The sequence below is a fragment of the Armigeres subalbatus genome, chromosome 2 (assembly GCF_024139115.2).
Source record: "Armigeres subalbatus isolate Guangzhou_Male chromosome 2, GZ_Asu_2, whole genome shotgun sequence".
NCBI lineage: Eukaryota > Metazoa > Arthropoda > Insecta > Diptera > Culicidae > Armigeres > Armigeres subalbatus.
In genome coordinates, this window is record NC_085140.1 from 56516622 (window position 1) to 56543705 (window position 27084).

The 27084-nt window shown below is 38.4% G+C and overlaps 2 protein-coding genes across 5 annotated transcripts in view; both read right to left on the reverse strand.

Moving 5' to 3' along the window:
• Nucleotides 1–15: 15 nt before the first annotated feature.
• LOC134208679 (tektin-1) lies at nt 16–1817 on the reverse strand. Its single transcript, XM_062684471.1, has 3 exons — nt 1549–1817; nt 794–1309; nt 16–734 (listed from the first exon to the last, which is right to left on the reverse strand). Exons 1-3 carry the CDS (start codon nt 1701–1703, stop codon nt 155–157), a joined length of 1251 nt encoding a protein of 416 aa, XP_062540455.1. The 5' UTR covers nt 1704–1817; the 3' UTR covers nt 16–154.
• A 10296-nt stretch (nt 1818–12113) lies between these two features.
• LOC134208681 (ribosomal protein S6 kinase beta-2) overlaps nt 12114–27084 on the reverse strand; it is a 172685-nt gene continuing 157714 nt past the window's right edge. For all 4 annotated transcript variants that reach the window (XM_062684477.1, XM_062684475.1, XM_062684478.1 and 1 more), the window contains one exon: nt 12114–25568. In XM_062684477.1, coding sequence (XP_062540461.1) covers nt 25568 — 1 coding nt within the window. In that variant the 3' untranslated portion in view covers nt 12114–25567. The remainder of the gene's footprint in view (nt 25569–27084) is intronic.

Genomic DNA, 27084 nt, shown 5'->3' on the forward strand with positions numbered 1-27084 from the left:
AAAAATTGATCAAATTTTAAGACACGAAAGAAATCCCTGATTCTAATAATTTCGGATTGATTTTCTACAATTAATCAAATACGATTCGATTTATTTCTAATATTCACAAATACAATTCCTGTCCAAGATCCGTCCAAAACGCAACATGCAACACCTAAAAATTTTGAAAGTTCAGACTCTCCCGCAGAGTCATGCAGTCTACTTCGTCAATTTTCAAAGAATTAGTCTTCAAATTGATTTCCTCTTCCTGCATCACTTGTGTGTTCAACAGATATCTGAGTGTTGATCTCGACTGTACCAACATCTGATCCAACTTGGCCACTGTTTCTCGCAATGCAGCCAACTCCTTTTTCAAACTATTGTAGACGTTATCTTTGCAGAGCTCTATGCCGGGCCTGTGGGCTCGGTTTGCCATTCGGACCTGGGCGAGCGCTACATATCCCTCCTTTTCGGCAATCTCTTTCTCCAACTTTGTCACTGTGCGCGTAAGCTCGTTGACCTGGTGGACGGTTTCTTTGTGGACGTTCTCCAGTTTTGTTTTAGTGTAGCGAACCTCAGCGATTCGTTTACAATAGGCCGCATTTGTACGACCCACCTGGTGACGGATGTCTTCGGCGGCTTGTTTAAGCACCTGATCGATATAAGACCGCAACGTTTGAGCCGAGTTGATTTCCTTAGCGGTATTCTCGATATTGGTGTTGGTGACCTCGATCCACTCCGGATCGGTATTATTACTGGAAACAAAATCAAGGCTAAGAATATTTGACAGTAAAAACGCTGTGAGCAAACTTACTAAGGATCCAATGGAACCAATCCGTCATATACTTTCATGCCCATTTGATTATGTCGCAGTTCGACATTTTTCTCATCAATCTGTATCGATTTCTCCTTATTGGACAAATCTCTATCTAACAAGTAGATGGCTGCCCTCAATTGGCGCAACTGTTCAATTCCTTGCTCCATCAGCTTATGTAACAACTCGATGGCCCCATTTATCACACTCAGCTCCCTGCGCAGTTCCCTATCGACATCGTCCAGGACCAGATCCACCCCCTGGCGCATCTCTCGCATGATGAAACACTTTTGGCATATTGGTACGGCAATCTCCCGCAAAGTATTGATCGCATCCAGCGTACGCTGCTTGTACACTTTAAGAGCCTCCTCTTCGATGTGGGCGTCTTTCTTCTGCTTCTTCAGCTCATCCAGACGGAAACGGATATCTTCGATACGTTCCTTCAACCGAAAGTCCGACTCATTTTTGTTCAGCTCGGTGGTGAATTTTGTTTCGTCAATCAGTCGCTCACTTTCACTGTTTGCAGAATAAATGGAATTCTAGGTCAATCCATCCTTACGTTATAAAATTCAATCAATATTCTAGAGATAAGTAATGCAATATATGTAAGTCATAACGTGGCTGAAAAACCAATTACTATGTCATAAAACAGATGATAACGTCTGATTAATCGTATTTGGTTGCAACCTAACATTATGACAGATTTTGATTACCCTACTTTGGAACCTTATCATGTACAACTGCTGGTCACTTACCATACGATTCGTTCGGCTAGCGTTTGCTGGTTGAGGGAAAACGCGTTCTTCGTACGATTGTTCAAATCCCAATCACGTGGCGTATACTTGGGTCGGCCTGGTCCAAAAATGACCAGATTTTGATTGCTAATCTCATCACATCGACGATGGGACATCACGAAAAAATTATAGCAGTTTTCTCTGACTCGTTGAATGTTTGGCTTGGCTTGACTGCCTACCTAATCGATATAAACAACTGAGAAACAGAGCACGCTGCTACTGGGTTACCATGGGCAACGTTTGTGCTTCCTCCTCCTGCTCACCCTTAATCGATTTCCATAACGATACATCAAGTAACAAGCTAGGCATCGAGTAGGTAATATATAGAATTGTAACGCTCTCTTATTTCTCGTACTAAACCTCTTGTTCTCATTTCGAATTCTCTATTAGCTATTTCCGCTTTTAAATCAATCAAAAAGTAGCCCACCCTTGGTAGATGCAATCTGAAAAAGAAATTTTATACTAAATGCTACCGAAGAACTGTATGTCTAGGCTTCATCTTTTTCCATATCACTTTTATACGAATCTTATAAATTTCATCCGACTCCCATTGATATTTTTCCAAAGAGGGAACATGCAGGTTCGGAAAATCTCCGCCTGGTTACACCGGAAATATTGCTTATTTTCTGCGAGGCCTAATCATGTTTAGGTTATGTGTCATTCATTCTTATTCGAGTGTCAAGTCACTCTCACGTGAAAAGTATCTACCTGGTTGGCTACAGCGTCGATACACCTATGTCTTGCGTATTGTAGAGCTCCATAATCGTCGGTCTTGGGCAGAGGTGCGACCACGTTCCCAGACGTGGGTAGAACAAAAACTGGATTTTCAAATCCGTACACTCTGAAAAATCTTCACGTCATATTTACCTGACAACAAATGTGGTTCTCATCCACCATACTTTTCACGTAAGAGTGACCTGAATGACATGTAACCTGAACAAAGTTTAGCTTCGTTGAGTTACGTGATTTATCCGGTGAATCTGACTGGATTTTCCAGTACCAATGACGTGAAGTTTGAAAGTAGGTACGTGTTTGATCAGGTGAACCTTACGTGAATTCTTACGTTAACTTTTAGTGAAAGCTACATGAAATCAGGCAACCACTCCATGGTTTGAAATATATTGCAAAAATGTTTATTTTAATGAATGCAAAATAAGTTAGTGACGCCCGCAGTCGTAAAACGGAGACCTCTTCGCATGTTGATGAGTTGAAAATCATTTGATGCAGAACGATGTTTTTATCATTAGACAGAGAATGCTGTCATTCGGCCATTGCGCTTCGAAGTTATCGCAAAAACACTGTTGGGGAACAAATCAAAGTTACTGACGAATATCGAATAAAATTTATCAAATTTGTTGAGAAATGATGAAACTAGTTTCTTTCTTGGAAATTGCTGCTATTTCCGCTGTAAAATAATTCAAAAAGTAGTCCACCCTTGGGAGCTGAAATCTGGAAAAACATTTCAAATTAACGCTATCGAAAAACTGTAATTTCTATCTTCATGTAGCTTCGTCTTCTTCCATATCAATACGAATCTTATAAATTTCATCCGACTTCCGTTGGTGATTTTTTTTCAAAATCCCCGCCTAGTTGCACCTGAAATATCGCTTACTTCTGCGAAACCTAAATATGTTTAGGTTATGTGTCATTCATTCGTACGTGAGTGTCAAGTCAATCTCACGTGAAAAGTATGGTGAATGAGAACCATATTTGTTTTCAGGTAAATCTGACGTGAAGATTGTTTACAATGCTGTTTTTCCGCAAATACCGAAGCTGCAATCACACGAACACAATCTCACTTAAATTGTTTACGAGTACATACAAACATATTCACCATGATTTTTAGTACAAGTTACGTGAATTTCAGGTGAACATTACTAACGTCACGTAACAATCGTCGTTTGTTCAAGACAGATCAGTTACGTGATTTTTCACGTGAATATGACGTGATGATTTTTTAGAGTGTAGAATACTTATATGGAATTTCAGAGCGACTTTCCGGAAATCCCCTCAGATTTCAAGACGTTTTTTTCGGACATCCTCAAATAAGTTATAAACTCCCTATAAACTATTAAGTCAATCAAGCTTATGATCGTTCAAGATTATTTAAAAGTGTTTAATACTGTTTACGGGTTTTTAAAAATCTCAAGAATGGTTGTATGTCAATGCCCAGAATACCCATCCCCAGAATCAGTTCCCCAGAATGGTATTTCAAAGAACGACCAATTCTCCAGAAGTGTATTCCCCAGAATCCACCATTTCCCCGAAAAGAAATCTCCACAATGACCCGTTCCCCAGAAAAAGATATCAGTCTAAAAAACTATGTTTTTCGCTGTCATTTCTATAAATTAAAAATACTAGATACTATATTTATATGCAAAAATACTTATATTGAAGTACGCATTTGCCCGGAATAAGGCAAAACGACATATGCTGCCTTATTTTAAAGCACGCATTTGCCCGGAATGGAGCCCATTTGATTTGTTTGTTAGGGCTCACATATAATACGAAGGAGCATCTAATTCATTACACTCATTGTTCATATTGGGGGAAGCCCGTTTGGCATAAAGCCGTTTGGCATAATGACCATTTGGCATAATTGTTGAAAAGAGTATGAAATGCTATGGGTCGTAAGAATAATATGATTTCCATTTTAAGAAGTATGTATCCTGGAATAAGACGAAAAAGTAGATGAATCCTTCTTTAAAAGTATGCGTTTGCCCGGAAAAAGGCAAACGAGTAGATAACTACTTTTTCAAAAGTATGGATTTGCCAGGAAAAAAGGTCGAAGAGTAAATGACTCATTTTTTTTAAAGTACGCATAAAAGATCCCAAAAGTCGAAACGTATATGATTTCTTTTCTACGCATACGAACGGAATAAAATAAATGGCCTGATGATTCCATCTTTTAATGCTCACGATTTCTCCTTATAACGAGAAAGCATATGCACGCATTTGGTTGGAAGAAATCTTATGAGTAGATCATTCAAAATACGCATTTGAAAAAAAACTTAAAAAAATCACAATTTATCACGAATAAGGCAAATTAGCACATCATTTCTTCATTTGAAAAAGTTCAATTTAAATTTACCCGGTATTAGCTTCTGTCAAGTTTTTATGATTCTTTTAATTTGTATGCCAAATGGTCGTTATGCCAAATGCCGTAAAATCTGTTAAGACTGTTTTCCTTGCCAAACGGCCGTTATGTCAAATAGTCTTTATGCCAAATGGCATTATGCCAAACGGACTTATGCCATACGGCATTATGCCAAATGGCATTATGCCATTTGGGGTAGCCCCGTTCATATTTAGTATTAATACGAACTTTTTGTGTGGTATTTAGTCAAATCTAGGAAATGGTGCATTCTGGGGTATGGTATTCTGGGGATTAGGACATTCTGGGGAATGTCTTTCGGGGGATGGGGGCATTCTGGGGAATGTCTTTCTGGGGATTGTGGTATTCTGGGGAATGGTTTTCTGGGGAGTAGTGCATTCAGGGGAATTAATTTCTGGGGAATCTCTTTCTGGGCAATGGGTTTCTGGGGTATGACATACAATCCTCAAGAATAATGGTACTCTGAATTACAGCCTTTTGACGTAAACTACGTCTAAGGGGAAGACTCGGATACAGGGTGACAAATGAAAATTTCCAAATTCGAGACCGTCACGAAATTAGGATAGATTTCAAACGCTAATAGCTCCTTTATCTTTCGATGGATTTTCAAGATTTTATTATCAATCGAATCGGAAACTCTCCAGCATTTTTTTATGCCCATTGGAACTATTGATTATTAACGTAAAAACATTGAAAATTCCAATTCTTCACAAACCCAGTAAAATTTCAGAGTTTCATTACGGCCGCCATCTGGTGCGGTTGGTTCTTGCGCTCTACTTTTGTGCGGTGATTCGCACAAAAACTAGAACAAAAGAACCAAAGCCATGACCGCGGTCGAAGCAAAAGAGTAATGTTTATGAAAAAGTGCTTTAGGTGCTGGACATGTTCGTGTAAGCAACGCCCTTGCTAATAATTCTTGGACATAATGTCCAATTTTCATTGTAATCCCTTTAAATGCATAAACAGGTTTATGTTTAAAGACAATTCTCGCTTAACTTTTCAAAAGGACCTAAGTAACATTTTTTTCATGAATTAATTTGAATAGCGCAATCAACAGAAAAACATGACAGCATAATTTTAATAACAAATTAATTCATGAAAAAAATGTTACTTAGGTCCTTTTGAAAAGTTAAGCGAGAATTCTAGACTAACATTAATGCTGTCCAATGAGCAGCTCGAAGTTATTCGAGCTACTTCGAGCTGCTCATTGGACAGCACTATTGTAAAGCCAATTGTGACGTAAACTGCGTCTAAGGGGAAGGGTGAGATACAATTTGTACAAAATTTCAAAACTGAGGACCGTCATGAAATCATGTAAAATTTTAAATTGTCGCATCCAATTATTTTCATACCATGAGTTACGTCAAATTTGTTCGAAATCAGTAACATAAGTAATAAAACGGGCCGTACACTAATTACGTAAGCAATTTTTCAAAAAAAAATTCAACTCCCCCTCCCCCCATGTAAGATTTTTCCCACAAAAATATTTTTTTATTTGTATGGAGCGTAAGAAAATGGCAGACCCCCCTCCCCCCATAAGTGCTTACGTAATTAGTGTACGATCCCAAAGAATTGGTATGCGATCGAACATGATTTAGAACGGCAGAACAGTCTCAAGACTCGCCGTTCACGTTCACCGTGAAGCGATAGATGTACTTGCTTTTGGAAATTTTTGATGTCATGTCCATCAAACTGTATCTTTTATTACGCGACGCAGAGGATACATTATTTGAACGCTTACCCAAGCTAATTCAAAATGTTGTCGTGTAACTACTGTTCTGATGTTAGTTTTTCATTAAAGCACCCATTTCGTTGCTATAGAAAAGTAGGCCGTTTTATGACTCAATGGGGAACTGAAAACCAGATTATTATTATGATCAGGAATTTCAAAAAGTTAATTACAGTCGCCTTTCCACATCTCGATATTGAAGGGACCATCGAGATAAGGAGAGATCGAGAAATGGAAGGAAAATTGAAATGGGTAGTAGATGGAAAAAAGCTCGTTGCTATGAAAAACGGTAAAAAACCAAATGTCATTTCTTGTGTTTATGTGTTTGTTATTGCCCCAAGTTTGTCGAGTAGCCTAGAAATTTGAATATACAGTGACCGGCATAATAAAAGCCCACTCGCCGTTTTTTTTTTTGCTTCTTTGGATTGCTATGATTGGGGTGGGTTTGTTAAAATTGACAAGTGATTATGCCGGAAGAACTAGTCTACTTTGACCAAATGAACACCGGACTGTGGGAATCAGCTAACATAATCCTCTTGAAAACTTTCAGGAATGTGGTTTTCTCAGTCAAGTCGGTCACATAGGGCAAAGTCTAGTCAAAATGTAAATTTGAATATGTCAGAATTGTTTGTATGTACGTTAGGCGTTAATTATTTATTGAGTCATTTCTATTATTGTGAGTTGTAGAATTAATGTATAACACTACTTGTCTTCTATATTTTAGATCTGTTATTGTCATTGTGTGGTTGTCGGTCTGTTATGTTTCAACATAAAGGTCTTATATAACTTTCGCTTATTGGTGTTTTAGTCATTGTTAGATACAGTATGTATAAAACTACAAAAGAATTGTTGAGTATTGCATTACAAATCCTATGTCCTTCCTCTATCTATCAATATCTGCTTTCTCCTTTTCTCAATCTCTTATTCTCTTTATATCTCAATCTCTACTTTCTTTCTTCTGTCTCTATTCTATCTCAGATTTTCAATTCAATATTTTTCTATCCAATAGTACAGTAAACTTCTACCTTTGCTAGTCTAAACAATTTCTCAAACAAAAATTTTAAAAACAATCTGTTTAATAACTGAATCTAAAATGTTCAATATTATTATTTCATTTCATTTTTTTTTCAATCTATTTTTTTTAATCCTACGTTTTTTCTTGGCTGATTTCTGGTTTCCTATGATGTTAAGACTTATCATCAGAACCAATACAATGTTTATGCAAGAAATATTCATTGTTATGGAGAAACATAAATTCAGATTCCTATCGTTAAGCTATTTTCTATTCATTTAATTGCATAATGCACCGACATTACTATTTTGAATTTTCCAACCTGATATGAATCCTGATAAGTCTAAATAGTCTCCACTCCCAATTGAAAACATTCTGAAAATTGAATGTCTCTAAAATACAAAGTAGACTTCTCAATTTTAATCTATATTACAACCTATCCTATCCTACCTATGGCCACGCGTTGGCTTCGCTACTTCCAGTTGACGAGAAATTGATTAATTTCCCGACCCATTGAAGAGTGCTAATGAGTCCCCTAGCGGATCCTCCATGTGAAGAGCTATACCTGATAAGTATGCCGGAATATACGATCAGGGGCTCAGTCTGCGAAGCAGCCAATCCACTGTGAATCGTTAGAGGCACACTGAAATGCTCCAAATGTGATATGATACACAGATGAATATTATCTTCAGTACCGTCAACCCCCGTGACCTTGGCTAGGGAAAAAGCCCACTCGCCGTTTTTCATACTAAATGGTCAACTTTGGAGATCTAGATCTCGATTGCATGTGAACCAATTTTGCTGAAAATTTGACCAGAGCTCAGATATAACTTGAATTTTACCACACCTGAGCTTCGACCATATTGATTCATAGGGTAAAACATTATTGCAGTAATATTTTTCGACAAAAATTTATCTTTCAAATGTCTTGAATTCTATAGGTTGTAAACTAATGACTTATCCAGCAAAAACGCGTATGATGGCTTTACAAAAGTTTGCTGTGTATTCCTGTTCAATAAGAGTTGTAGTTTTCAAGATATTTGAAAATATATTTATTTCAGAAAAAAATCGTGTTGGTATTACCGCAATAATTGTCTATCCTATGAATCAATATGGTGGAAACTTAGATATGGTAAAATTCAAGTTATTTCTGAGCTCTGGTCAAATTTTCAGCAAAATTGGTTCACACGCAATCGAGATCTAGATCTCCAAAGTTAACTGTTGAAATACTGAATTGTAGGAAAATCAATCTACCACGTAAAAAAATTACATAAATATCAACAATGAGCAACAATCCGATCGCTTCGGAACAATAACTGTCTTTCATATTAGGAAATATTCTATGAAGTCTTCGGGTTGGCTATATTTACCCTTATTCTTGTTTACGTACGAATGCGCTCTCGAACGAAAGCTGATGCGCATTCTCGTTTACGTCAGCAGAGTCAAATAGGGAAACGATTCGAACAAACTGCATTCGTTCGAAAGTTTCGTTCGTCCGTAAACAAAGAATAGGAGTGATTTAAATAGTTAATGGCCGCCTCACAAAATCTTACACATAAGGGTATTTCTATAGTAATTTCCATACAAGTATCAAACTGCTCGTGCTCAGTCAAATTACAACCAATTCAGTTAAAAATTTAGGAGGTTCATTAAAATAGCAAATGTTATCGTTCAAGCATAGGGGAGCGAAAAAGTCAAAATTTGAATCACTCTAAGCTCATGCTCAAACCAGTGACAGGCAATCAAATGAATTATCTTATAATCTGTTTTACGTAGTTTACGTCGGTCGGCCGTATCTTGTATATAACCTTTTGATTTTTTCTTTCTATCTTCTAAGATTTCATGCAATCGTAGGTATATTTGTGATTCATACACATTCAAATAAACTCTTAGAAAATTTCAGAATTCTTTTTCTCATAGGTTTGCTACCTGACATCCGGATGTGCTACCATCATCATAAACTGCTTTATATGTCTGCGATTGTTACCTCATATCCTTGTTTAGTTTCTCAAGTTTTGGATACGAGCTCGGCCGTCTAGTTACTATCGCTTCTGCCTTATAGACAGGAGGTCAGGCAAAGACTACATTACATAATGTGGCATAGACTACATCTCATTCACTTAATCACCGATCTATACTTCTGTTCATCTACCTTACCGAGTTAACGAAATTTCCTTTCCGTGGTATTGTGGGAATGCAGAGGTTTTCTTGGTCTTCAGTAGTAACAATAACTACACGATATTATTCCTCTCCTTTCCCAACTGACTAAAGCTGTAGGTAGTAAATACCAACATTTATTCATCTGGATCGTAGCGCAATTTTCACAAGTTTTGACGGTTTTGACTAGTCACGGAGAAACAACCATTGACATTAGCAGTCAGTCTTAGCTAAGTTAAGCTAAGCTATATCTTAAGTTTAGATATTCAACTTTTGATTAATGCACCTGTAAGTCTGTCCATTCTTATGAAATTTCAAAAAAAAACTGAGCCTCCTTGTCTGAACTAGCAAACTATTTACGTACTTCCAGAAAACTTTCAACAATTTTGTGGAAGAGCAGACACTATTAGAAACTTCAAGACTTCTTGGAAAATCTGACAAAGACTACTACAAAGACATACACTATTAGAAACTTCAAGACTTCTTGGAAAATCTTAAAACATCATTGAGTACTTTTTGGAAGGAAAGAATTCTGCAAATACTCTTCCGTAATAGAGTTTTCTCCTTTACAATCCCGGCACCTTCCAAGATTGTCATTTTAACCTCTGACAAGCTTTCAAACCTCTGATTCACTTTGAAACGTTTTAATGATATTTTTCCAGAACTAGAAATTGAAACAGTATTGATAGCATTAGATCTTTTAGTTATCCATGGGGTCCTCCTTAACCGTGTGGTAAGACGCGCGGCTACAAAGCAAGACCATGCTGAGGGTGGCTGGGTTCGATTCCCGGTGCCGGTCTAGGCAATTTTCGGATTGGAAATTGTCTCGACTTCCCTGGGCATAAAAGTATCATCGTGCTAGCCTCATGATATACGAATGCGAAAATGGTAACCTGGCTTGGAAACCTCGCAGTTCATAACTGTGGAAGTGCTTAATGAACACTAAGCTGCGAGACGGCTCTGTCCCAGTGTGGGGATGTAATGCCAATAAGAAGAAGAAGATGGTATGGGGTCTCCAATATCTTTGCGAGCAAAGGCGTAGGATTGCCAATCCGGAGATGGCGAGTTCGATTCTCGGTCTGGTCTTATGAAGTTTTCGGGATGGAAACTTTCTCGACACCCTGGGCATAGTGTATCCATTGTACTTGCCACACAAAATACATACTCATGCAATGGCGGACATAGAAAGCTTTTAATTAACAACGGAGGAAATGCTAATAGAATACTAAGTTGAAAAGCAGGACAAGTTCCAGTTGGAATGTAGAATGCAGATGTTCATGCGTAGGACATGTCCTACTTGTCCCACCCACTCCCGGCGCCACTGGTTTGGGCGATGTTCCATGGAAGTGGAAGACCACGAGCCAGTGTGTTCGTGGCCTTCCACGAAGTCGCCGGCCTCTATCTTGTTATCTGTTAAATATTGTTTTGGCTGTTCTTTCTTCCGACATTAGCACTAAGTGAGCAGCCCACTGAAGCCCACTGTCGTATTTTATATAATTCACAATATTTTCTTCTTTGTATACTTGATACAGCTCTTGATACATACGTCTGCGCCACACACAGTTTCTCTCCGAGTATTGCACGCAACACTTTTCGCTCGAAAACCCCGAAAGCTCTCCGGTCCGCGTCTTTTAACGTCCATGCTTCATGTTTTTAAATGGCCACTGGAAGAATCAGAGTTTTGTATAGAGCATGGGGCCCTCCTTAGCCGTGCAGTAAGATACGCGGCTACAAAGCAAGACCATGCTGAGGGTGGATGGGTTCGATTCCCGGTGCCAGTCCAGACAATTTTCGGATTGGATATTATCTCGACTTTCCTGGGCATAATGTGGCTTTCCTGGGTTAGCCTCATGATATACGAAAGCAGAAATGGTAATTTGGCTTAGAAACCTCGCGGTAAATAACTGTGGAAGTGCTTAATGAACACTAAACCGCGAGGCGGCAATATCCCAGTGAGGGATGTAATGCCAATGAAAAATAAAAATAAGAAAATAAAAAGGTATAGAGCAAATTTCGTTTCCGTCTGCATGTTGCGGGACCTAAGCTGGTTACGTAATCCGTAAAAGGCCCTATTCGCAGCAGCAATACGCCTTTTCACTTCACGCCTTATCACATGTCACAAGCGTTCCAAGGTAAACCAATTCTTCAACAACTTCAAACACGTCCCCATCAAGCACTACCTCAGCACCAACACCACTAGGCCTCCCTCTATCTCTAACTGCAACGATATACTTTGTCTTAAAGGAGTTAATGTTTAAGCCTATCCTATCCTATCAGTAGGACAAAAGCCTCCACTACTGCTTTGCGATCGATTCCAAAGAGGTCGATGTCGTTCGCAAAGCTCAGGAGCATATGCGACCGATAGCAGCTGCATCATCGACGCCTAAGAATAATTTGAGGGTAAAATGTTTTTTGAGCGAGAGGGGAATTTCTTTCGTCTTTTGAATGATGTAGTGTTCAACCAGTGTACTATTGTGAGGATGTCATCATAATAATAAAGTAATAACCACGAATCAAAGTTTAAATCAAGCGCATTTACATTATCTTTTTCGTAGTCCAGTTTTTCTCCAACGTTACAATTGTTTTTCTTCTTTCCTCAGTTTGATTATTTTTTCTGATTTTCGCTAGAAACTAGTCAATTTATTTTTCTTGCTTGCTTTTTTCTTTCCTCCTAATGCTTAAGTATAATAATAGAAAAGCTTTTCTTCTTGTTTATCTTTATTAAAAATAAAAAAAAACACATGGTAAATTGATTATGCAAAAGAAATTAAAAAATACAATCCTATATCAACGCTTCGCATCTCGAGTCACTCTTTTTACACACAAAATCAGTTTTTATGGTTTGAGAAATGAACTTAGAAGGCTTACGAAGGGGAAAAATTGAGCTACCGCGGGGAAAATAATAATTAAGTTTCATTCATGATAAAAAAAAGCAGAATCCATGGTTTACTGCAGGATTGTGCCCGGTAAACTTTAATCATCTCACACGACCCAACTAACGAACTGTTTAATGAGCTGTTTGCTTTATCTATATAGTTGGGCTGGTTGGTTGGTATCCGTTTATCTAAGTGTTTACATTTAAATGGCTTATGGTTTAATCAGGTCTATGGTACAGAAAATTTTTCTATTGTTTGCATGAATTTTCGGTTTTGCAAGCGGACTGGTCACCGCAATTCAGGATTGGGGAGGGTGTTCTCTTACGCCTATATTTGTTTTATTTGCACAGTTACCCTAAAATCAGTCAAATTATTGGTCATTGAAAAAATCCAGAAACTATTGCATTTTGTTGTTGTGGATGTGTTCAGTTTCAGTTTTTCGGTTACGATTGGTTGTTTGTTATTCTTTTAATAATTTATCTAAAATAGCTTAAGACAAAGTTGAAACTTCTTAAAACAAATTAGACTGTTTTATATTTGTTTCTGTTGCTAAGGAGGTCCTTTTAAAAATTAAGTTACTTTTGCGTTAATGTTTGATTTGCTATCATACAATCAATTGATTACAATATGGTTACCTTTGTGAGGCGAAATAAAAGTATTGGTCATTTTTCAATCATCTTCTATTGTGTTTCGGGATTAACCAAATAGACAGAACGGTATCTAAATTCCACGAAATTTTGTCCACAGTTAAAAACATGTGTTACAATCAGAAGTGAGTAGCGCTGTCTTCCGTGAATGCGATAGCCATGTCTAAGACACCCTTTCCGGAAAACATTTTGCAGCTAATTCACACAATAAAGAAAAAATAAGTGCAGATATTTGGAAGATCCGTCGTGTATTCGATACCATATGACATGATTTAGATTCAAGCTCCAGGGTTCGGTTTGACTGATGTTGAGCAGATTCCGCGTTATCATAACTTGACGGTGGAGGCTGCTATTCCGATTCTATTTGTATCAAAGTGGTTGGCCAGCAACGATTAATAAACGGATCATCTCTCTTTTATATGTATCGTATAACTTCTTAACATATTCGACATCCAATTCTGCCCCTACTCCCGAATTGTAGAATTTATTGAATCCAACATTTTGTATGATTTTCAATAAATTGACATCAATCAATTGTAGATCACTGTGCGATACATGTGGACAAAACTTAAAGAAATTTTGAAACATTTTGCGCTATTGAAAATATAATAAATTTAAATTTCCCCGTCTCTGTTTCAGCTTCATTCATTTCCCTAACACGTTTCTCTACTGTCCCATCGCCATAATCGAACTGTGTAAGTGCTTGTGATTAAAATAACTATTACTTTCAATGTTTTTGGAGGGATATTTGGCTAAAGAAGGTTCATACATTTCCATTGTCACGCATCATCCTAACTAATACATACGTTCCAGTGTATTCCATTCTCTATTGCTGTTTAATCAAACCACAACGTATTTTTTTCCACCTCGAGGGCTTTACTGCTGCTGGTTGTACACTGTGTCAGTTAATAACGATGTTGTATTAAAGTGACAAAATCTGATTTTCCCTGCTCGCGCGTTGCTCTTTCCTTCTAATTAACGGAAACGAAAAAATCCACCCAGTGCCTTTTTAATAGGTGATGATCTCTGATCTCTTGTCTTTCTCCTTGAACTTGATTTATTTCTAATTATTCATTTTCATGCGTAGTTCGGAACAACAGACAACGAAATCGCCAGATGCGCGCCTCCATATACTTTTTTTTATTTGATTTATCCTAACACTTTCATCTGCAATTTTGCTTAGTTGCATTGGATTAATTAGTTCCAATCGACGCGCTATACATACGGGCGCCAATCTTTTAATTCTATTCCACCTTTCTATACTTCTACGTTTGAGGAACTAAACGTTTAGCGGCGTAACAGTATTTTCTTTTAGTACATAGTAATAGTAGTAGTAGTATTAATAGTAGTATTGTGTTTTTATCCACAGCGAGGATTTCATCGCAGCCGATCATTGTACGGTAAAAGGTAATTTTTCGCATTGTTCCGTGGTGTGGGCACAATGTGTACGGTTTACTATTCCTTCGTGACGATTAGAGCCGGCATGCCGGCTCTGGTCACCTGGAAGCGAAAAAGTACGAGCACATTCTAATGCATTCCGATAATCACTCATGGTTTGCGTTCGAATGCACTTTCGAACGAAAGTTTATGCACATTTTCGTTTACGCCAGCAAAATCAAATAAGGAAGTGTTCCGAACGCATCGGATATGTTCGAAAGCAAGTTCGAAAGCTTCTAAAACCCAATAATTGATTTCAAAACGACAGTTGAATTCATGTCTGATGGGATGCTCGTGGCATCTCTACCACTTCTAGAAATATTTAATTAGGATATTATATATTTAAATTAAGAATTGGGCCTTTTAGCCGGAAAGACGCGCGGCTACGAAGCAAGACCATGCTGATAGTGGCTGGGTTCAGTTCAATTCTCGATGATGCCATTTTTCGGTCGGAAATTTTCTCCACTTCCTACAACACTGCCCTTCTACGCATAGTTGTCCCATGTTAGTTTTTGTGGATTTTGACTTTTCGCCACAGAGCAGTCTATTTTGATGTATACTTTTAGAAAGCTCTAACAGATTTCGAACTTTGTTCGGAAAATCTTTGAAAACAACATCAAGTCTATTTGTCCCATTGCTTAATTTCTACGCATAATTGTCTCGCGGTGATTAAATTCATCATTATGGCGAATTCCTGTTATTTTATGGAGCAACACACATTGAAATAGCATTTTCTGTTTAAATCTTTTAATCTTAGCCTGTTCCCCTGATTGATAGAGGGAAATTTGTACATTACTCATTATGAGCGACATAATCACTTCAACCACGTGGATGGTTCACTTCCATAGAAAAAGCATGTGGAGACATATGTCAATCGCAGTAGTCATTCATGAAATCATGCACTGAACGGGGCTGATATGCGTAGAAACCACAAAACAAGTGCTCTATTTCTCGGCATAACTGTCCCGCCAAACTATTTTCATGATCGTGGACGCAAACTCTATTTGTGGGTGAAAAATAAGAATGATTTCAATGAAATTAAGTCTTCTGAATGGTTCTGTAATGTAATAATCTTATATTTCATTCAGGTTATACGCCAGCAATGAAAATTAGGATTCAATTTCAAATGCCATTTTCTCATTTGTCGTTTTTTTAATTTGGTACAAGCATGCGTAGAACGGCAGTACACGAATACAAAAAAATGGTACCTAACTTGGGTTAGAAACACTAAAATAACACTAAGCTGCGAGGCGGAAATGTCTCAGTGGGGAATTTAATTTGAACAAGAAAAAGGATGGGCTTTGAAAAAAATTAAATCGAAATTAAGAATGGAATTAAGGAAGGGAATAACACTCCACGAAACCTGCTAAATAAAAGGCGAGAAATTAAAAAAATAGTATTCCAAAATTCAGCGTATCAATAATAAATGATTTGGTATTTTCTTTTTTTGCAAATATTTTGATGTTTGTTTGTTATTATAATCACCCTTATTCTTGTTTACGGACGAACGATACTTTCGAACGAATGTGATTCGTTCGAACCGTTTCTCGCGTTTCTCCATTTGATTTTGCTGGCGTAAACGAGAATGCGCGCTTCAACTTTCGATCGAAAGCGCGTTCGTACTTAAACAAGAATATAGGTGAATGGCAAAATGAGTTTTTTATGAGCTATTTGCTCGAACAGTGTCTGTTATTATTTTTGCTTTTTAGCAACTATCGCAAACAAACCATTATCAGGTTTTGCTATTCAGTAATTCATATATTAATGGTAAAAAATGGCATTCTTGCGGTTTGGTGGCGGCCCGACAATAGAAATTGTTGAAACATCGTGCGCTACATCACAGGCTACTACGATCAACATTCTTTATGTGAGGAAAATCCTGTTTTCAATTTTTCTCTTAGCGCTATCTCTTTCTGCTGAATGCTATTTTTAATGCCCTGGGGACTACACAGTGCAAACGGTGAAAACAAAATTAAATGAGCAAAACCTTATTATGTTCTGCAGCGTCTGTACGTAACCTCAATCTGATGACAGCTTAGTAGTACTTTTTGTTGGACTCAGGGGCAGCCAACCAATCACGAACTCTACCCTTGTCGGAGTCAGTGGAAAGTACTACTGAACTGTCAAAAAAGTTCATTCGACGAGGATCGAATTCATTCGTGACGTCATGCTGCAGAACCTAACTACCAACTCCACAAGACATGAGATAAACGTTTTCAGTTCCGTTTCACTCAGTTTCACTCAGTGGATAAAATGAAGGCTCCCCCAAACCTAAGCGATTTCATCGCCGCGACGGCGACAGCTAGTCGCCGCGATTCTATCGTTGGGTCGCTGCAGGCAATGTTCCATTCACGCTTCCATACCAACGGCGACAGAATCGCAGTCGCCAAGCGATAGAATCGCGTCGCGATTGTCTCGTCGCGTGTGTTTGGGGGAACCTTCATTTTATCCACTTCACCCACAATCGTCAGCCAGAACATACGAGATGCTTTGGCTATCGATACCGCAAGCCTATCAGCCCTCATCTATTTCCTCAAAGATAGAGGGCAGTAATACCAGATCTACATTCAGCTTGGGCCACACGGGTGTAAGTCCCACCTACCGTCTTCGCTAACGGTTTTATGGATTGATGTTATGCGCCAAGTTTGGCTTTTCTATCACATTGTAGTGAATAAACTTCGAAGAGCGCATTTAAACCATTGAATTCCTGGATAATTAATCAGTCTCAGATAACCACCCGGCCGAAGTTTGTTGATGGGGACTCCCCACCGTGGAAGACAACCGAGATCTATGTCTTAGTCCCGCTTCTTGTCCAGCTTTTACCTTTCAACAAATTTTAATGTATTTTTTTATTTATATAGATTTAATTTGCTATGCTTATTTTTTATGGACTTATATTTTATGGACTTATATTTTATTCCATTAATTTGTGGAAGGTCCCTAGGTTGATTTTAAGGGTCGCTGGTTTCAGCCCCCTCCCCTGCCAGTTGCTCATTTAGCACTAGCGTACAATGACAAAGGAAGCACTGAATTATTCATTTCAAAATTCACAGAAATATAGAGGAAAAAATCTTTCCTTTATTCCTCTTCTTTTTATAGAACGAACCTGGCAAATAAACGAAAATCTTCCCTACTTGATGAATTTCTTTTTACGTTTGATAATTGTTACGCCTAAATACCATTTTTTTGACTGCAACGGGATTCTAACCTAAAACATTAACAAAAATGGTGATGGGATGCGGCCACTATAGCCAAACCACCACATCGACTGCATATGGAACTTGGGTTGTTTGTTCCATAAAGATGGATGACACGAAAAGGATGAATGAAGGAAAAAAACGAGCAAATCAACTTTTCGATGCGCTAGTAGTGAGGGAAAAATGGTTATCTCTCAACAGACCCTTTTTCTTTCCCGAAAAAAAGATTTCTCGGAGAAAATCTGCATGAGTGAGCATTCTCTGCTCATGAGAATGAGTGAGAATTACATTCCCTGCTAATAGGGCCCTTGACGTTGGTTGGTCAAAAGACATATAAGGTGGTTTCTGAAACAAAGCCACGAGTCCGTGCTAAACAAGACATGACTTGACTCCAAAAGCTTTTCAGCCATATGTTTGGTTCTGAATTCAACCAATATCCATAAATACATACGTAGAAAAAAAATAATGGCTTTCTGTAGCAGCTATTTTGCACCTGTAAAATATTCAAAGGCACACCTGGAGCACCCAAATGGCGATACGAGTTCTCAAATCGATCATTTCTGCCATTGATATGAGAACTTCCCGAGGCCCAAATATTGACGCTGACCACTTTCTGCTGGTACCGTGCTGTGCCCTTATTCCAATCAGCGACTAATTCCGTTCACGCAAGACAAAATGATAAATAATAAAGAGATTGTCTACAAACAGCAGAAAAATATCCTTATACTTTTCTATGGTTATGTATGCATGAAATGAAATGAAAACCAGCGTCATTTTTAGCGATTAATAGTGAAAATTTAAACAAAATTTGTTGGTCGTCACTACGAGCGCCATTTTGACTGTTTTCATTAACCCACTTGCTAAGAACGTCTGTCATAACATTTGAGCATTTTTAAGTGAAAATTTGTCCTGGATTTCAAACACAGCAGCATAACAAGACAAAACAGGTAACATTATAGCGTATTACCAAATTGTTGCCTGTTTTTTCCCGATAGAAAATGCTGAAAAGTGAAAAATATGTTGACCGGAATAAGGGTACATCTAAATCTACTCGTTCCTTATTTCGTTCATTGGGTTTGGAGGATGGATTCCGAAAGTTCTATGTTTGAAAATCTTATCTATGAGCAAGAAAAGGTACATCGTACATGAAGCCATATGAGTGGTGAATGGTGAACATTTGAAATTCTATCCCGCAAGCAGGCAGACCGAAAGGAATTCCGTTAACGACAGGTTATGAGACCTTTTTCAACTCGTGCCAGGATAATACAGTTTTTTCAGTTAATGATTTAATGATGATTTATAAAGTGAATGCTGGACAATGTTAAGAAAGGGTTTCCGGAGAATACGGACAGTTTTAAACAGCACAATCCATAATTGTGGCGTTCTTGTTTAAAAGCTTTATCCGGAAATTTCTTGGCTATTAAAAAAAACACTGCCATCTCTGAGCTGCAAATAAGGTTATGTTTACCGAAATTCGTGAATACTTCGTAGAAGTAGGGTTATCCGGTACTATAAAGAACCGGAACTTTAAAGAATATTCAATTTCAACGAAACAGTGGTACGAACAATTCCAAACAAACAGAGACATTGTTTTGGAAGGTTCAGGTCAGAATTAAAGGCCTAGTATCCAGGCTCTAGTCAAAATTACGTTGAGGATAAGGTGTAAAACTCCGATAAGAAATAGTATCTGGCCTTCTCTGTGGTACCTGATGCAACTGGGCAGCTAGCATCAATGTTCATGTTGAACCTACTAAGGAAATATCATTCATTGTATTTCAAATTTGGAAGGAAATTACATTTTAAGCTTTTTATTTGCAATATTATAATAAATGAAAAGATGGATTTGTGAGAAAAATTATGCCTGGTATTAGCATCTTCAAGAAATCAAATGTTTTTCGGGTGATTGGAATTAGGAACACGAATGAACGGAATTAGGAACAATGCCATTTCAGATGATTGGAATTAGGACCACATAATTTGTCAATATTTTTTTCACTAGTGGAGCCTAAGTCTATGAATGCATCCCAACATATTTTATTTTCAATTGTATATAGCAAATGACACTTTGTAGCGAAATTGCAGCTTCAAAATACTAAACGGCTATTTTTTAGAGCTTTTAGACATAGCGCATTGTCTTAGGTGAACGGAATAAGGGCACAGCACGGTATGTAAGATTCCCGCAAGGCTGTCCAGCATATCAGCGGTTCTAGGCGTGAAAAAACTATGCGATCATACAGCGATCGTCGGACAAAGGCGTTGCGGAGTAATTTGCTCATAAACTCGACGAACGAATCCAACACCCCACACCCAACTGGAGAAAATTTGAACGCATTGTGGCAAGAAGTACATAAAATTATACAACAGCCACAGAGATAATTGACACCACACAAGGAAATCACCGGAAAGGCTGGTTTGATGTGGAGTGCCAAAGAATGACAGATAAGAAAAACCAGACCTGGAGTCGCATGCTCGTAGCCGCTACACACCAAAACAGAGAACGATATAAAAAACTACCCATAGTACAGATGATTCGAGTCGGTTTCAGCAACTTATATGTGACTGAATTTGATCTCCAATCAAGTTGCTGCAATCAAGTTTGATTGGAATGTACTACCTGGGAAAGGCAGGTGACAAAGAAAAAACTCCACCATCGTAAGAAATGGGGGTATAACGAAAAGTTCTCTCGGCGGCAGAGGGAAGCTTTTCCAGAAACGACTCGCGGAAGTTCTACAAGACGATCAACAGCATGCGCAAGAAAACCGCACCAGCGACTGTCATAAATCCGACCAAGCTTCTAAAAGTTAGGAGTGACCGGCTGAATGGAAAAATCTGCCAAGTGATTGAAATGATTAGGGAAGAAGAAGAAATGCTTTGATGCCATCAAGCTCATGCGATTTGGCTTGATGGCCTCATATATCCTCAAGAATACGCACGATTGTCTCTACTATTTTACCTCTTACTCTGTTTAGCAGACTGCGCCCGTTTGCGGAGACCTTTCGCTACGAATATCAGAGCGGGGTTCGAGAAGGACTATCATCAACGGACAGATGTTTCTTCGTATTAGCATTACATCCGCCACTGGGACATTGCCGCCTCGCAGCTTAGTGTTCATTCAGCACTTCCACAGTTATTACCTACGAGGTTTCTAAGCCATGGTACCATTTTTGCATTCGTATATCATGAGGCTAACACGATGATACTTTTATGCCCAAGGTAATCGAGACAATTTCCAATACAAAAATTGCCTAGACTGGCACCGGGAATCGAACCCAGCCACTCTCAACATGGTCTTGCTTTGAAGCCGCGCGTCTAACCGCTAAGCTAAGGAGGGCCCTGCGACAAATCCTTTTTAAATTCCGGGAATACCACTCTTCATCTGTTTGTGGATTTGAGACAGCGTACGACTCAATGAAACGAATCCAACTGTGGCATATAATGGCTTTCCGGAAAATCTAATCAAACTGATTCGTGTGATGCTGACTGGGTCTAAATCGGGCGTCATAATATCGTGACATTAGATGGATTTAAACAGGGTAGTGCGCTCTCATAGCTCTGGAAAGTGCAATTCGAAGATTTTGTGTGCAAATAAATCAATCTATCATCAACAAGTCTTACATGCTCCTTGGTTTTGAGGATGACATCGACATTATTGGTGTAGATAGCAGAGGTTTGCATAACTAGCTAAAGCCTCGTAGCTTACAGAAACGGAAAGAAGTAGCTCTGTACACATCGTTGATAGAAACAGATGCAGACTTTCGAATTCTTGGAGTGCAAAATACTGCGTGTATTAATGACTATTTAATTATGGCAGCATGGTAGAAAGTAGTGAATGACGCAGACGCATTGACGAGTAAGGACTGTTCAATTTATTGAGAGGACACTTTCATATGACGATATAAAATAGACAGAATGATCAATTTTGATTGAATTTGTATTATCGTATATTATAATACACTGTCAATCAACTGTAATTTTTGAAAAGAGATAAAACAGTTTAAGTCCAACAAAATGGCGCCTATTGTCAAAGCTTCTCGAATTTCGCGTAAACATAAGTTTACCAACACATTTTTATAAGCAAAATTGACATTTGTAATAAATAATCTGAATCGGGATATCAACAAAATCATCAAGAAGATCAGAAAGAAATACACCGTCATTGATTTGTCGATGTCCAGAAACATTAGAGCCTGTGGCAGTCCGAAAACTGAATATAAACGGTTTTAGCTGTTGAAAATCCAATAAATTGAGATTGTTATAAATATCGTAAATTTCTAAGTTAAAATTGTTTTGTTGATAATTGGATTTCATGTCTAGAAGGTCAGCTAATATATTCAACGAAACAAAACAGATTTCTAAAAAGATTGATGGTTTAAAAAGACCGACAATACAATGTGTCCTCTTTATAAACTGAACAGTCCTTAGTATACAAAAATGCGGACATAGGAAGCCTGATAAAATACGGCAGATTACAGTGTGCTGGACATGTAGTGCGTATACCGGAAGAGAGACCAGCAAAAGTGATGTTTAGCAGAAGCCATGGCTGTGTGCAATCAAGGAAGATGCGCTTACGGCCGGTGTATAGGGAGACTGGCGATTGGCGACCCATGAGCGAGCGACTTGGAATAGGATTTTGCATTCGATTGGGCTCCGAACATCACGTAGCGTACGAATATCAGGAGAACCTTCCCGTTATGAAAGCTGATAGTGATTCACGGACTTGGATTCTACAAGGTAACTGGGTAACGTTGTTCCTGTGCTCGTTATTTAATCCCTATCTGAGCAGGTTCTCGTAACTGAATTGCCTACAATTAGGGATGAATAATCTTCGGGGTTAATGTGTGTATGTGTGTGTATCTTCAATCTAACCCCCACTGTTCGGCAGTGGTATTATGGAAGAAAGCTGTCTTTAATAAAGTCAGCTTTAGCCCGGGAGTTAGAAGGTGTTAGCTCTACTGCAGCTCCAGTAACCCATTTCAGACTGCCTGGTAACTCACGTCCAGTCCGAGGTTACTTTCACTTGCAATAAGCCCCGCCTGTTTATGCTACCATTATCAATTAGATAATGGATCCATAAACAAACTTCCGGATTTTTAAATCCAGCGCGTATTTAGTTTTGGAATCATATAAAAACAAATTGAAACAATCTCACCAAATTGATCAAATTCCGTGTAAATGAACTGAGGTAGAAAAAACCACAACTAGTCTCCACGAAAAAATCACTACTCTTCCAGCGCTAATCCGAGCAATTCGTTAATGATCCATATTTTCCTGGTATTATTACACATTCAAACATATTTTCACCAAACACATCCGCGTATACAAACTACACAAACGATTTCGCGCGCTCTAATAAGAATACACTTGAGTAAATGTAAACTTAAACTTTTTGCTTCTGGTACATATGCAAAAAATATACATCAGCCGAATTTATTTCTTGCGGAAACGAACAAAAACGTGACAGCAAATTTAAATGCAACCATCCGCGCGCATGGCTTGCTGCGATCATGAATAATCTTCGGGGTTAATATCCCAAAAAAACAGCAAACAATGTAATGCAGACTCGCTCAATTGAACTGCGTAGTAAACAAAAACGGACGTAGCTGCTAGACACGACACTCCGACGCGCAAAGCACGTCGAAGATCTTGCGTTGTTTCGACTTAAAGTTTACATTCAAGCAACTTATCTTGTACACTGTTGATGAAACAGGACATTGACACTTTTATATTGACTTTACCGCTTGAAAGCTGTCTATTGCTTTTCCGTGCGTTCCAATTTGGAGTTCCGCGAGAATTGAATGAACAAATCTGGACAAAACTGTTGTGAAAGTATTCATCCGTGGTCTGGTTTACGGACGAAAAACAAAATTGTTTCCCATTTGATTTTGCTGGCGTAAACGAGTATCCAATTCAATTTTCGTTTGAAAAAGTGTGTGAACGAAAACATACTCGCTTGGGTGATTTTTGGATAGATCGAATTGAATGATGGGCAATAAAACAAAACTGTTTTAGTCACTTCAACACAAAGAAAAAACCGTACACGCCCCTTGAACCACTTTCAAAAATCAAAATTGTTGTATTTTGCTGATGTTATGGTTCTCATTTTGTTGCAAACGCGTTTTTGTGTTTTTAATCTCCTGTCGTTCAGCGCTCATAATTCAAAACACATCTTTCCTCTGTACCGTACTTATTAGAAAATTTGTTTTAACAGTCCTAAACTTTATACATTTTTGTTTTAAATTCATTCCCTCAATTTAATATTATTCATTCCAGCAAAAACCAGTGCTAAGCAAGTGCTGCCATCTATTTGTCAGTTAATTGCTGAATGATAAAATGCACTTGCTCGGCACCTTCGCAATGATTTTTTTTGTGGCCAATAATTGTCTAATACCTTCTGAGAATACCCGAACATTAATTTTTAGTATCTTTATGATGATTTTTCAGAACAAATGATGCAATTCAAAACATAATTCACGCTTTTAACAATTCGAAATAGTCAAGATGTAGGCGTAATACAGTTTGAGTCCAAAAGACGTCTATCCTATCCACAGATATTAATAAAGTCCAGCCAGTGAGGTGTACGAATAGTGAGAAACGACGTTGAAAAGTTGAAGAAAAAACAAATCCACTCGAAAATTTGAACAGTGTTTCACAACTTACACACCCATATTCATTCGGTTACTCACGCTTTCTCTTTCACACGTTTGTTTCACTTTTTATATATTCTGGAGCACAATGACCACATTTTCCTGTTTCCTATGATTTAACTTACGTCTTCATTCAATAATGGTCAATCGCATTTAAATATTGCCTAGTCATCTTGATCATGCTTCTTAAATATGTACTCTCTGATCTCAACGTGATTACCGTCAATGCACCAAATTTTCAACAATGTTGGATTAATATGGGTTGAGTTGTGACACGGGAAAATTCTGTTATCGCTCGTTTCATGCCTGTTTTATTTTGTCAAATTTCATGTAATTACTTGAACAACGGCATGTATGATTAAGCATCTGAACGAAATAATATACAACTGATAATCTTGCAGCACAAATAGTACTTACTTACTCGTCGCTACAGTCAGTAGAACGCTTAATTGGAACTCGCTAGAAATTATTTGAATGAAAAACAGTGTAAATGGATCAAAACAAAAAAAAAACTGGTAAATAAGTATTTCGTCATTTTCTCTAAAACAGAGAGAGCTTAACTCAAAATATAATTACCTAGAGCTAACCAACATAACGTTGAAATGAGTTACTTACTTCATTCTATTATTAAGGATAGATGGTTCAAAAAATATGTATGCCCCTATCATTCAAATTGTATCTTTCAAATATCATAAGTTAGATTTTCCTGCATTTCAACTAAAATGTTTGCGACGCTTTATATATTAGATCGTTAGGTTAGAAAAAGAATTGCCTAATTTGAAAATTAATCAACTGATACATCTGAATTAACTAAAACAACTGAATTGTAAAAAAAAAACATCCTATCGAAAAAAATCCTCAACTGTTCGAAATATGGTGCTGTTCCGGTGTTTCAATTAGCATTCGTTCTAACTAATGGTTCAGTTATGTTACCGTGGCATTTTCTCTGCTTCGCCAACTCATTACCATCAACTTACTTCTACACTATTATGCTCTCTTCTACTGCTGTTCGGGTTCCTTTACGCCTTTATTGTTTCTGCTTGCTTCTGGGTTGTTTCTTCATCCGAGGGACAAGGGGTATGTGTGGGGGTAATTAGACTATTAGTGTTTCACCTTTTCTTCAATTATATTATAAATCTTCTAAAATTGTTATATTCCATTCTAGGCCTACAACGAGAGAAATAAAAAAAGGAAATTACTGTTGGTTACTACCCGGTTACTACTACACATTATATTGCAATCAGGTTTTGCAGAAATCGCTCCAAATAGATGTTGAACAACGATAAAAGAGGGGTCAGTTGAGAACCGCTGCTGTAAAAGACAACTAGCTTTTATTTTTCGCGTCGAGAAATCTAATAGTTAGGTGTAAATACAGTCAGAAAAGCGCTATAACCGTGATAATCCTTTTGGTAGTGCATATTATCCCATTTGTTTTTGGTTGGAATCGAGTAGGTACGTTTCGGCGTTTTCCAGGGAAATCGGCTTTTGTGATTGGTGAAAGAGGCAATAGAACGCCACCGAACGTCGCCATCGCAATTAAATAACTCCCACATCAGTCGTTTCTTCAATATTCCACGTAAGTTCATCTACCGATTTGGTGAAATCCAACTAAGGAAGATTACAGATCAACCGACTGCCGCTACCGCCAATCCGACTGGAAGGCCGACCCAAGAGCAATCTGAGGAGGCCTCCTGTTCGGGCGAGGTTCGGCTAACTGGAAGGCCGACCCAAGAGAAATCTGTGGAAGCCTCCGGTTCGGGCGAGGTTAGTAAATCTCACCCCAAAAGCACCATAAAGGCTAGTCTGTCCGCCTCTAAAGGAAAAGCTCGAAGCTTACATGCGACCCCCTGCTCTAGTGGTACCAAACCAAAGGTATCTAAACAGGGCAAAGGGGGTGCAAAAGCGACAGTTTGACCACAGAGGCGAAACTGGCGGCCAGGTTGCTACAGGGAAGAGAGAAAACCCAGACTGTAATACCAAACGACATCCTGATGATCCGCAACATCCAAAGCCGGACAGTCGTCGTCCGGAAAAAGCAGGAACCCCGGAAATGGCGACTAAAGTTCTGCAAGTGAACCTCCACCATGCTGAGAGCGCCACGGGTGTGCTCTGTCGGAGGTTCACCAAAGAGAATTTAACCGTGGCCCTCATTCAAGAGCCATGGGTCAATAAATCCAGAATACAAGGTATTCCACAACACTCATGTAAGTTGGTATATGATGACAGCCAGCTTTCTCCTAGAGCGGCTATTTTATTACATAACAACTGTAAATACTTTCCAATTTCAGAATGCATAAAGAGGGACATCGTAGCGGTCAGGATGGAGGTACCTTCCGCCAGAGGGAGTAGAGAGATCTTGGTGGTCTCGGCATACTTCCCAGGTGACGTGGACGAAATCCCTCCTCCAGAAATAGCTGCGCTCGTAGCCTACAGCCACCGACACAACATCCCCTTCGTCATAGGGTGCGACGCAAATGCACATCACACCGTATGGGGAAGTACCAATATAAACACCAGAGGTGAGTACCTGTTACAGTTTCTCTCTTCCAAGAACATTGACATTTGTAATGTTGGTGACAAGCCCACGTTTGAAAACTCCATTCGTCAGGAAGTTTTGGACTTGACTCTATGTAGTCGGTCTATCTCTGATAAAATAAAAAACTGGCATGTTTCTGAAGAAATA

Coding starts and splice junctions, on each gene's coding strand:
- LOC134208679 (XM_062684471.1), bottom strand. CDS start 1,703: ATGTCCCATCGTCGATGTGATGAGATTAGCAATCAAAATCTGGTCATT. Junction 1,310..1,548: donor CTAGCCGAACGAATCGTATG/GTAAGTGACCAG, acceptor TTCTGCAAACAG/TGAAAGTGAGCGACTGATTG. Junction 735..793: donor TTGGTTCCATTGGATCCTTA/GTAAGTTTGCTC, acceptor TTTTGTTTCCAG/TAATAATACCGATCCGGAGT.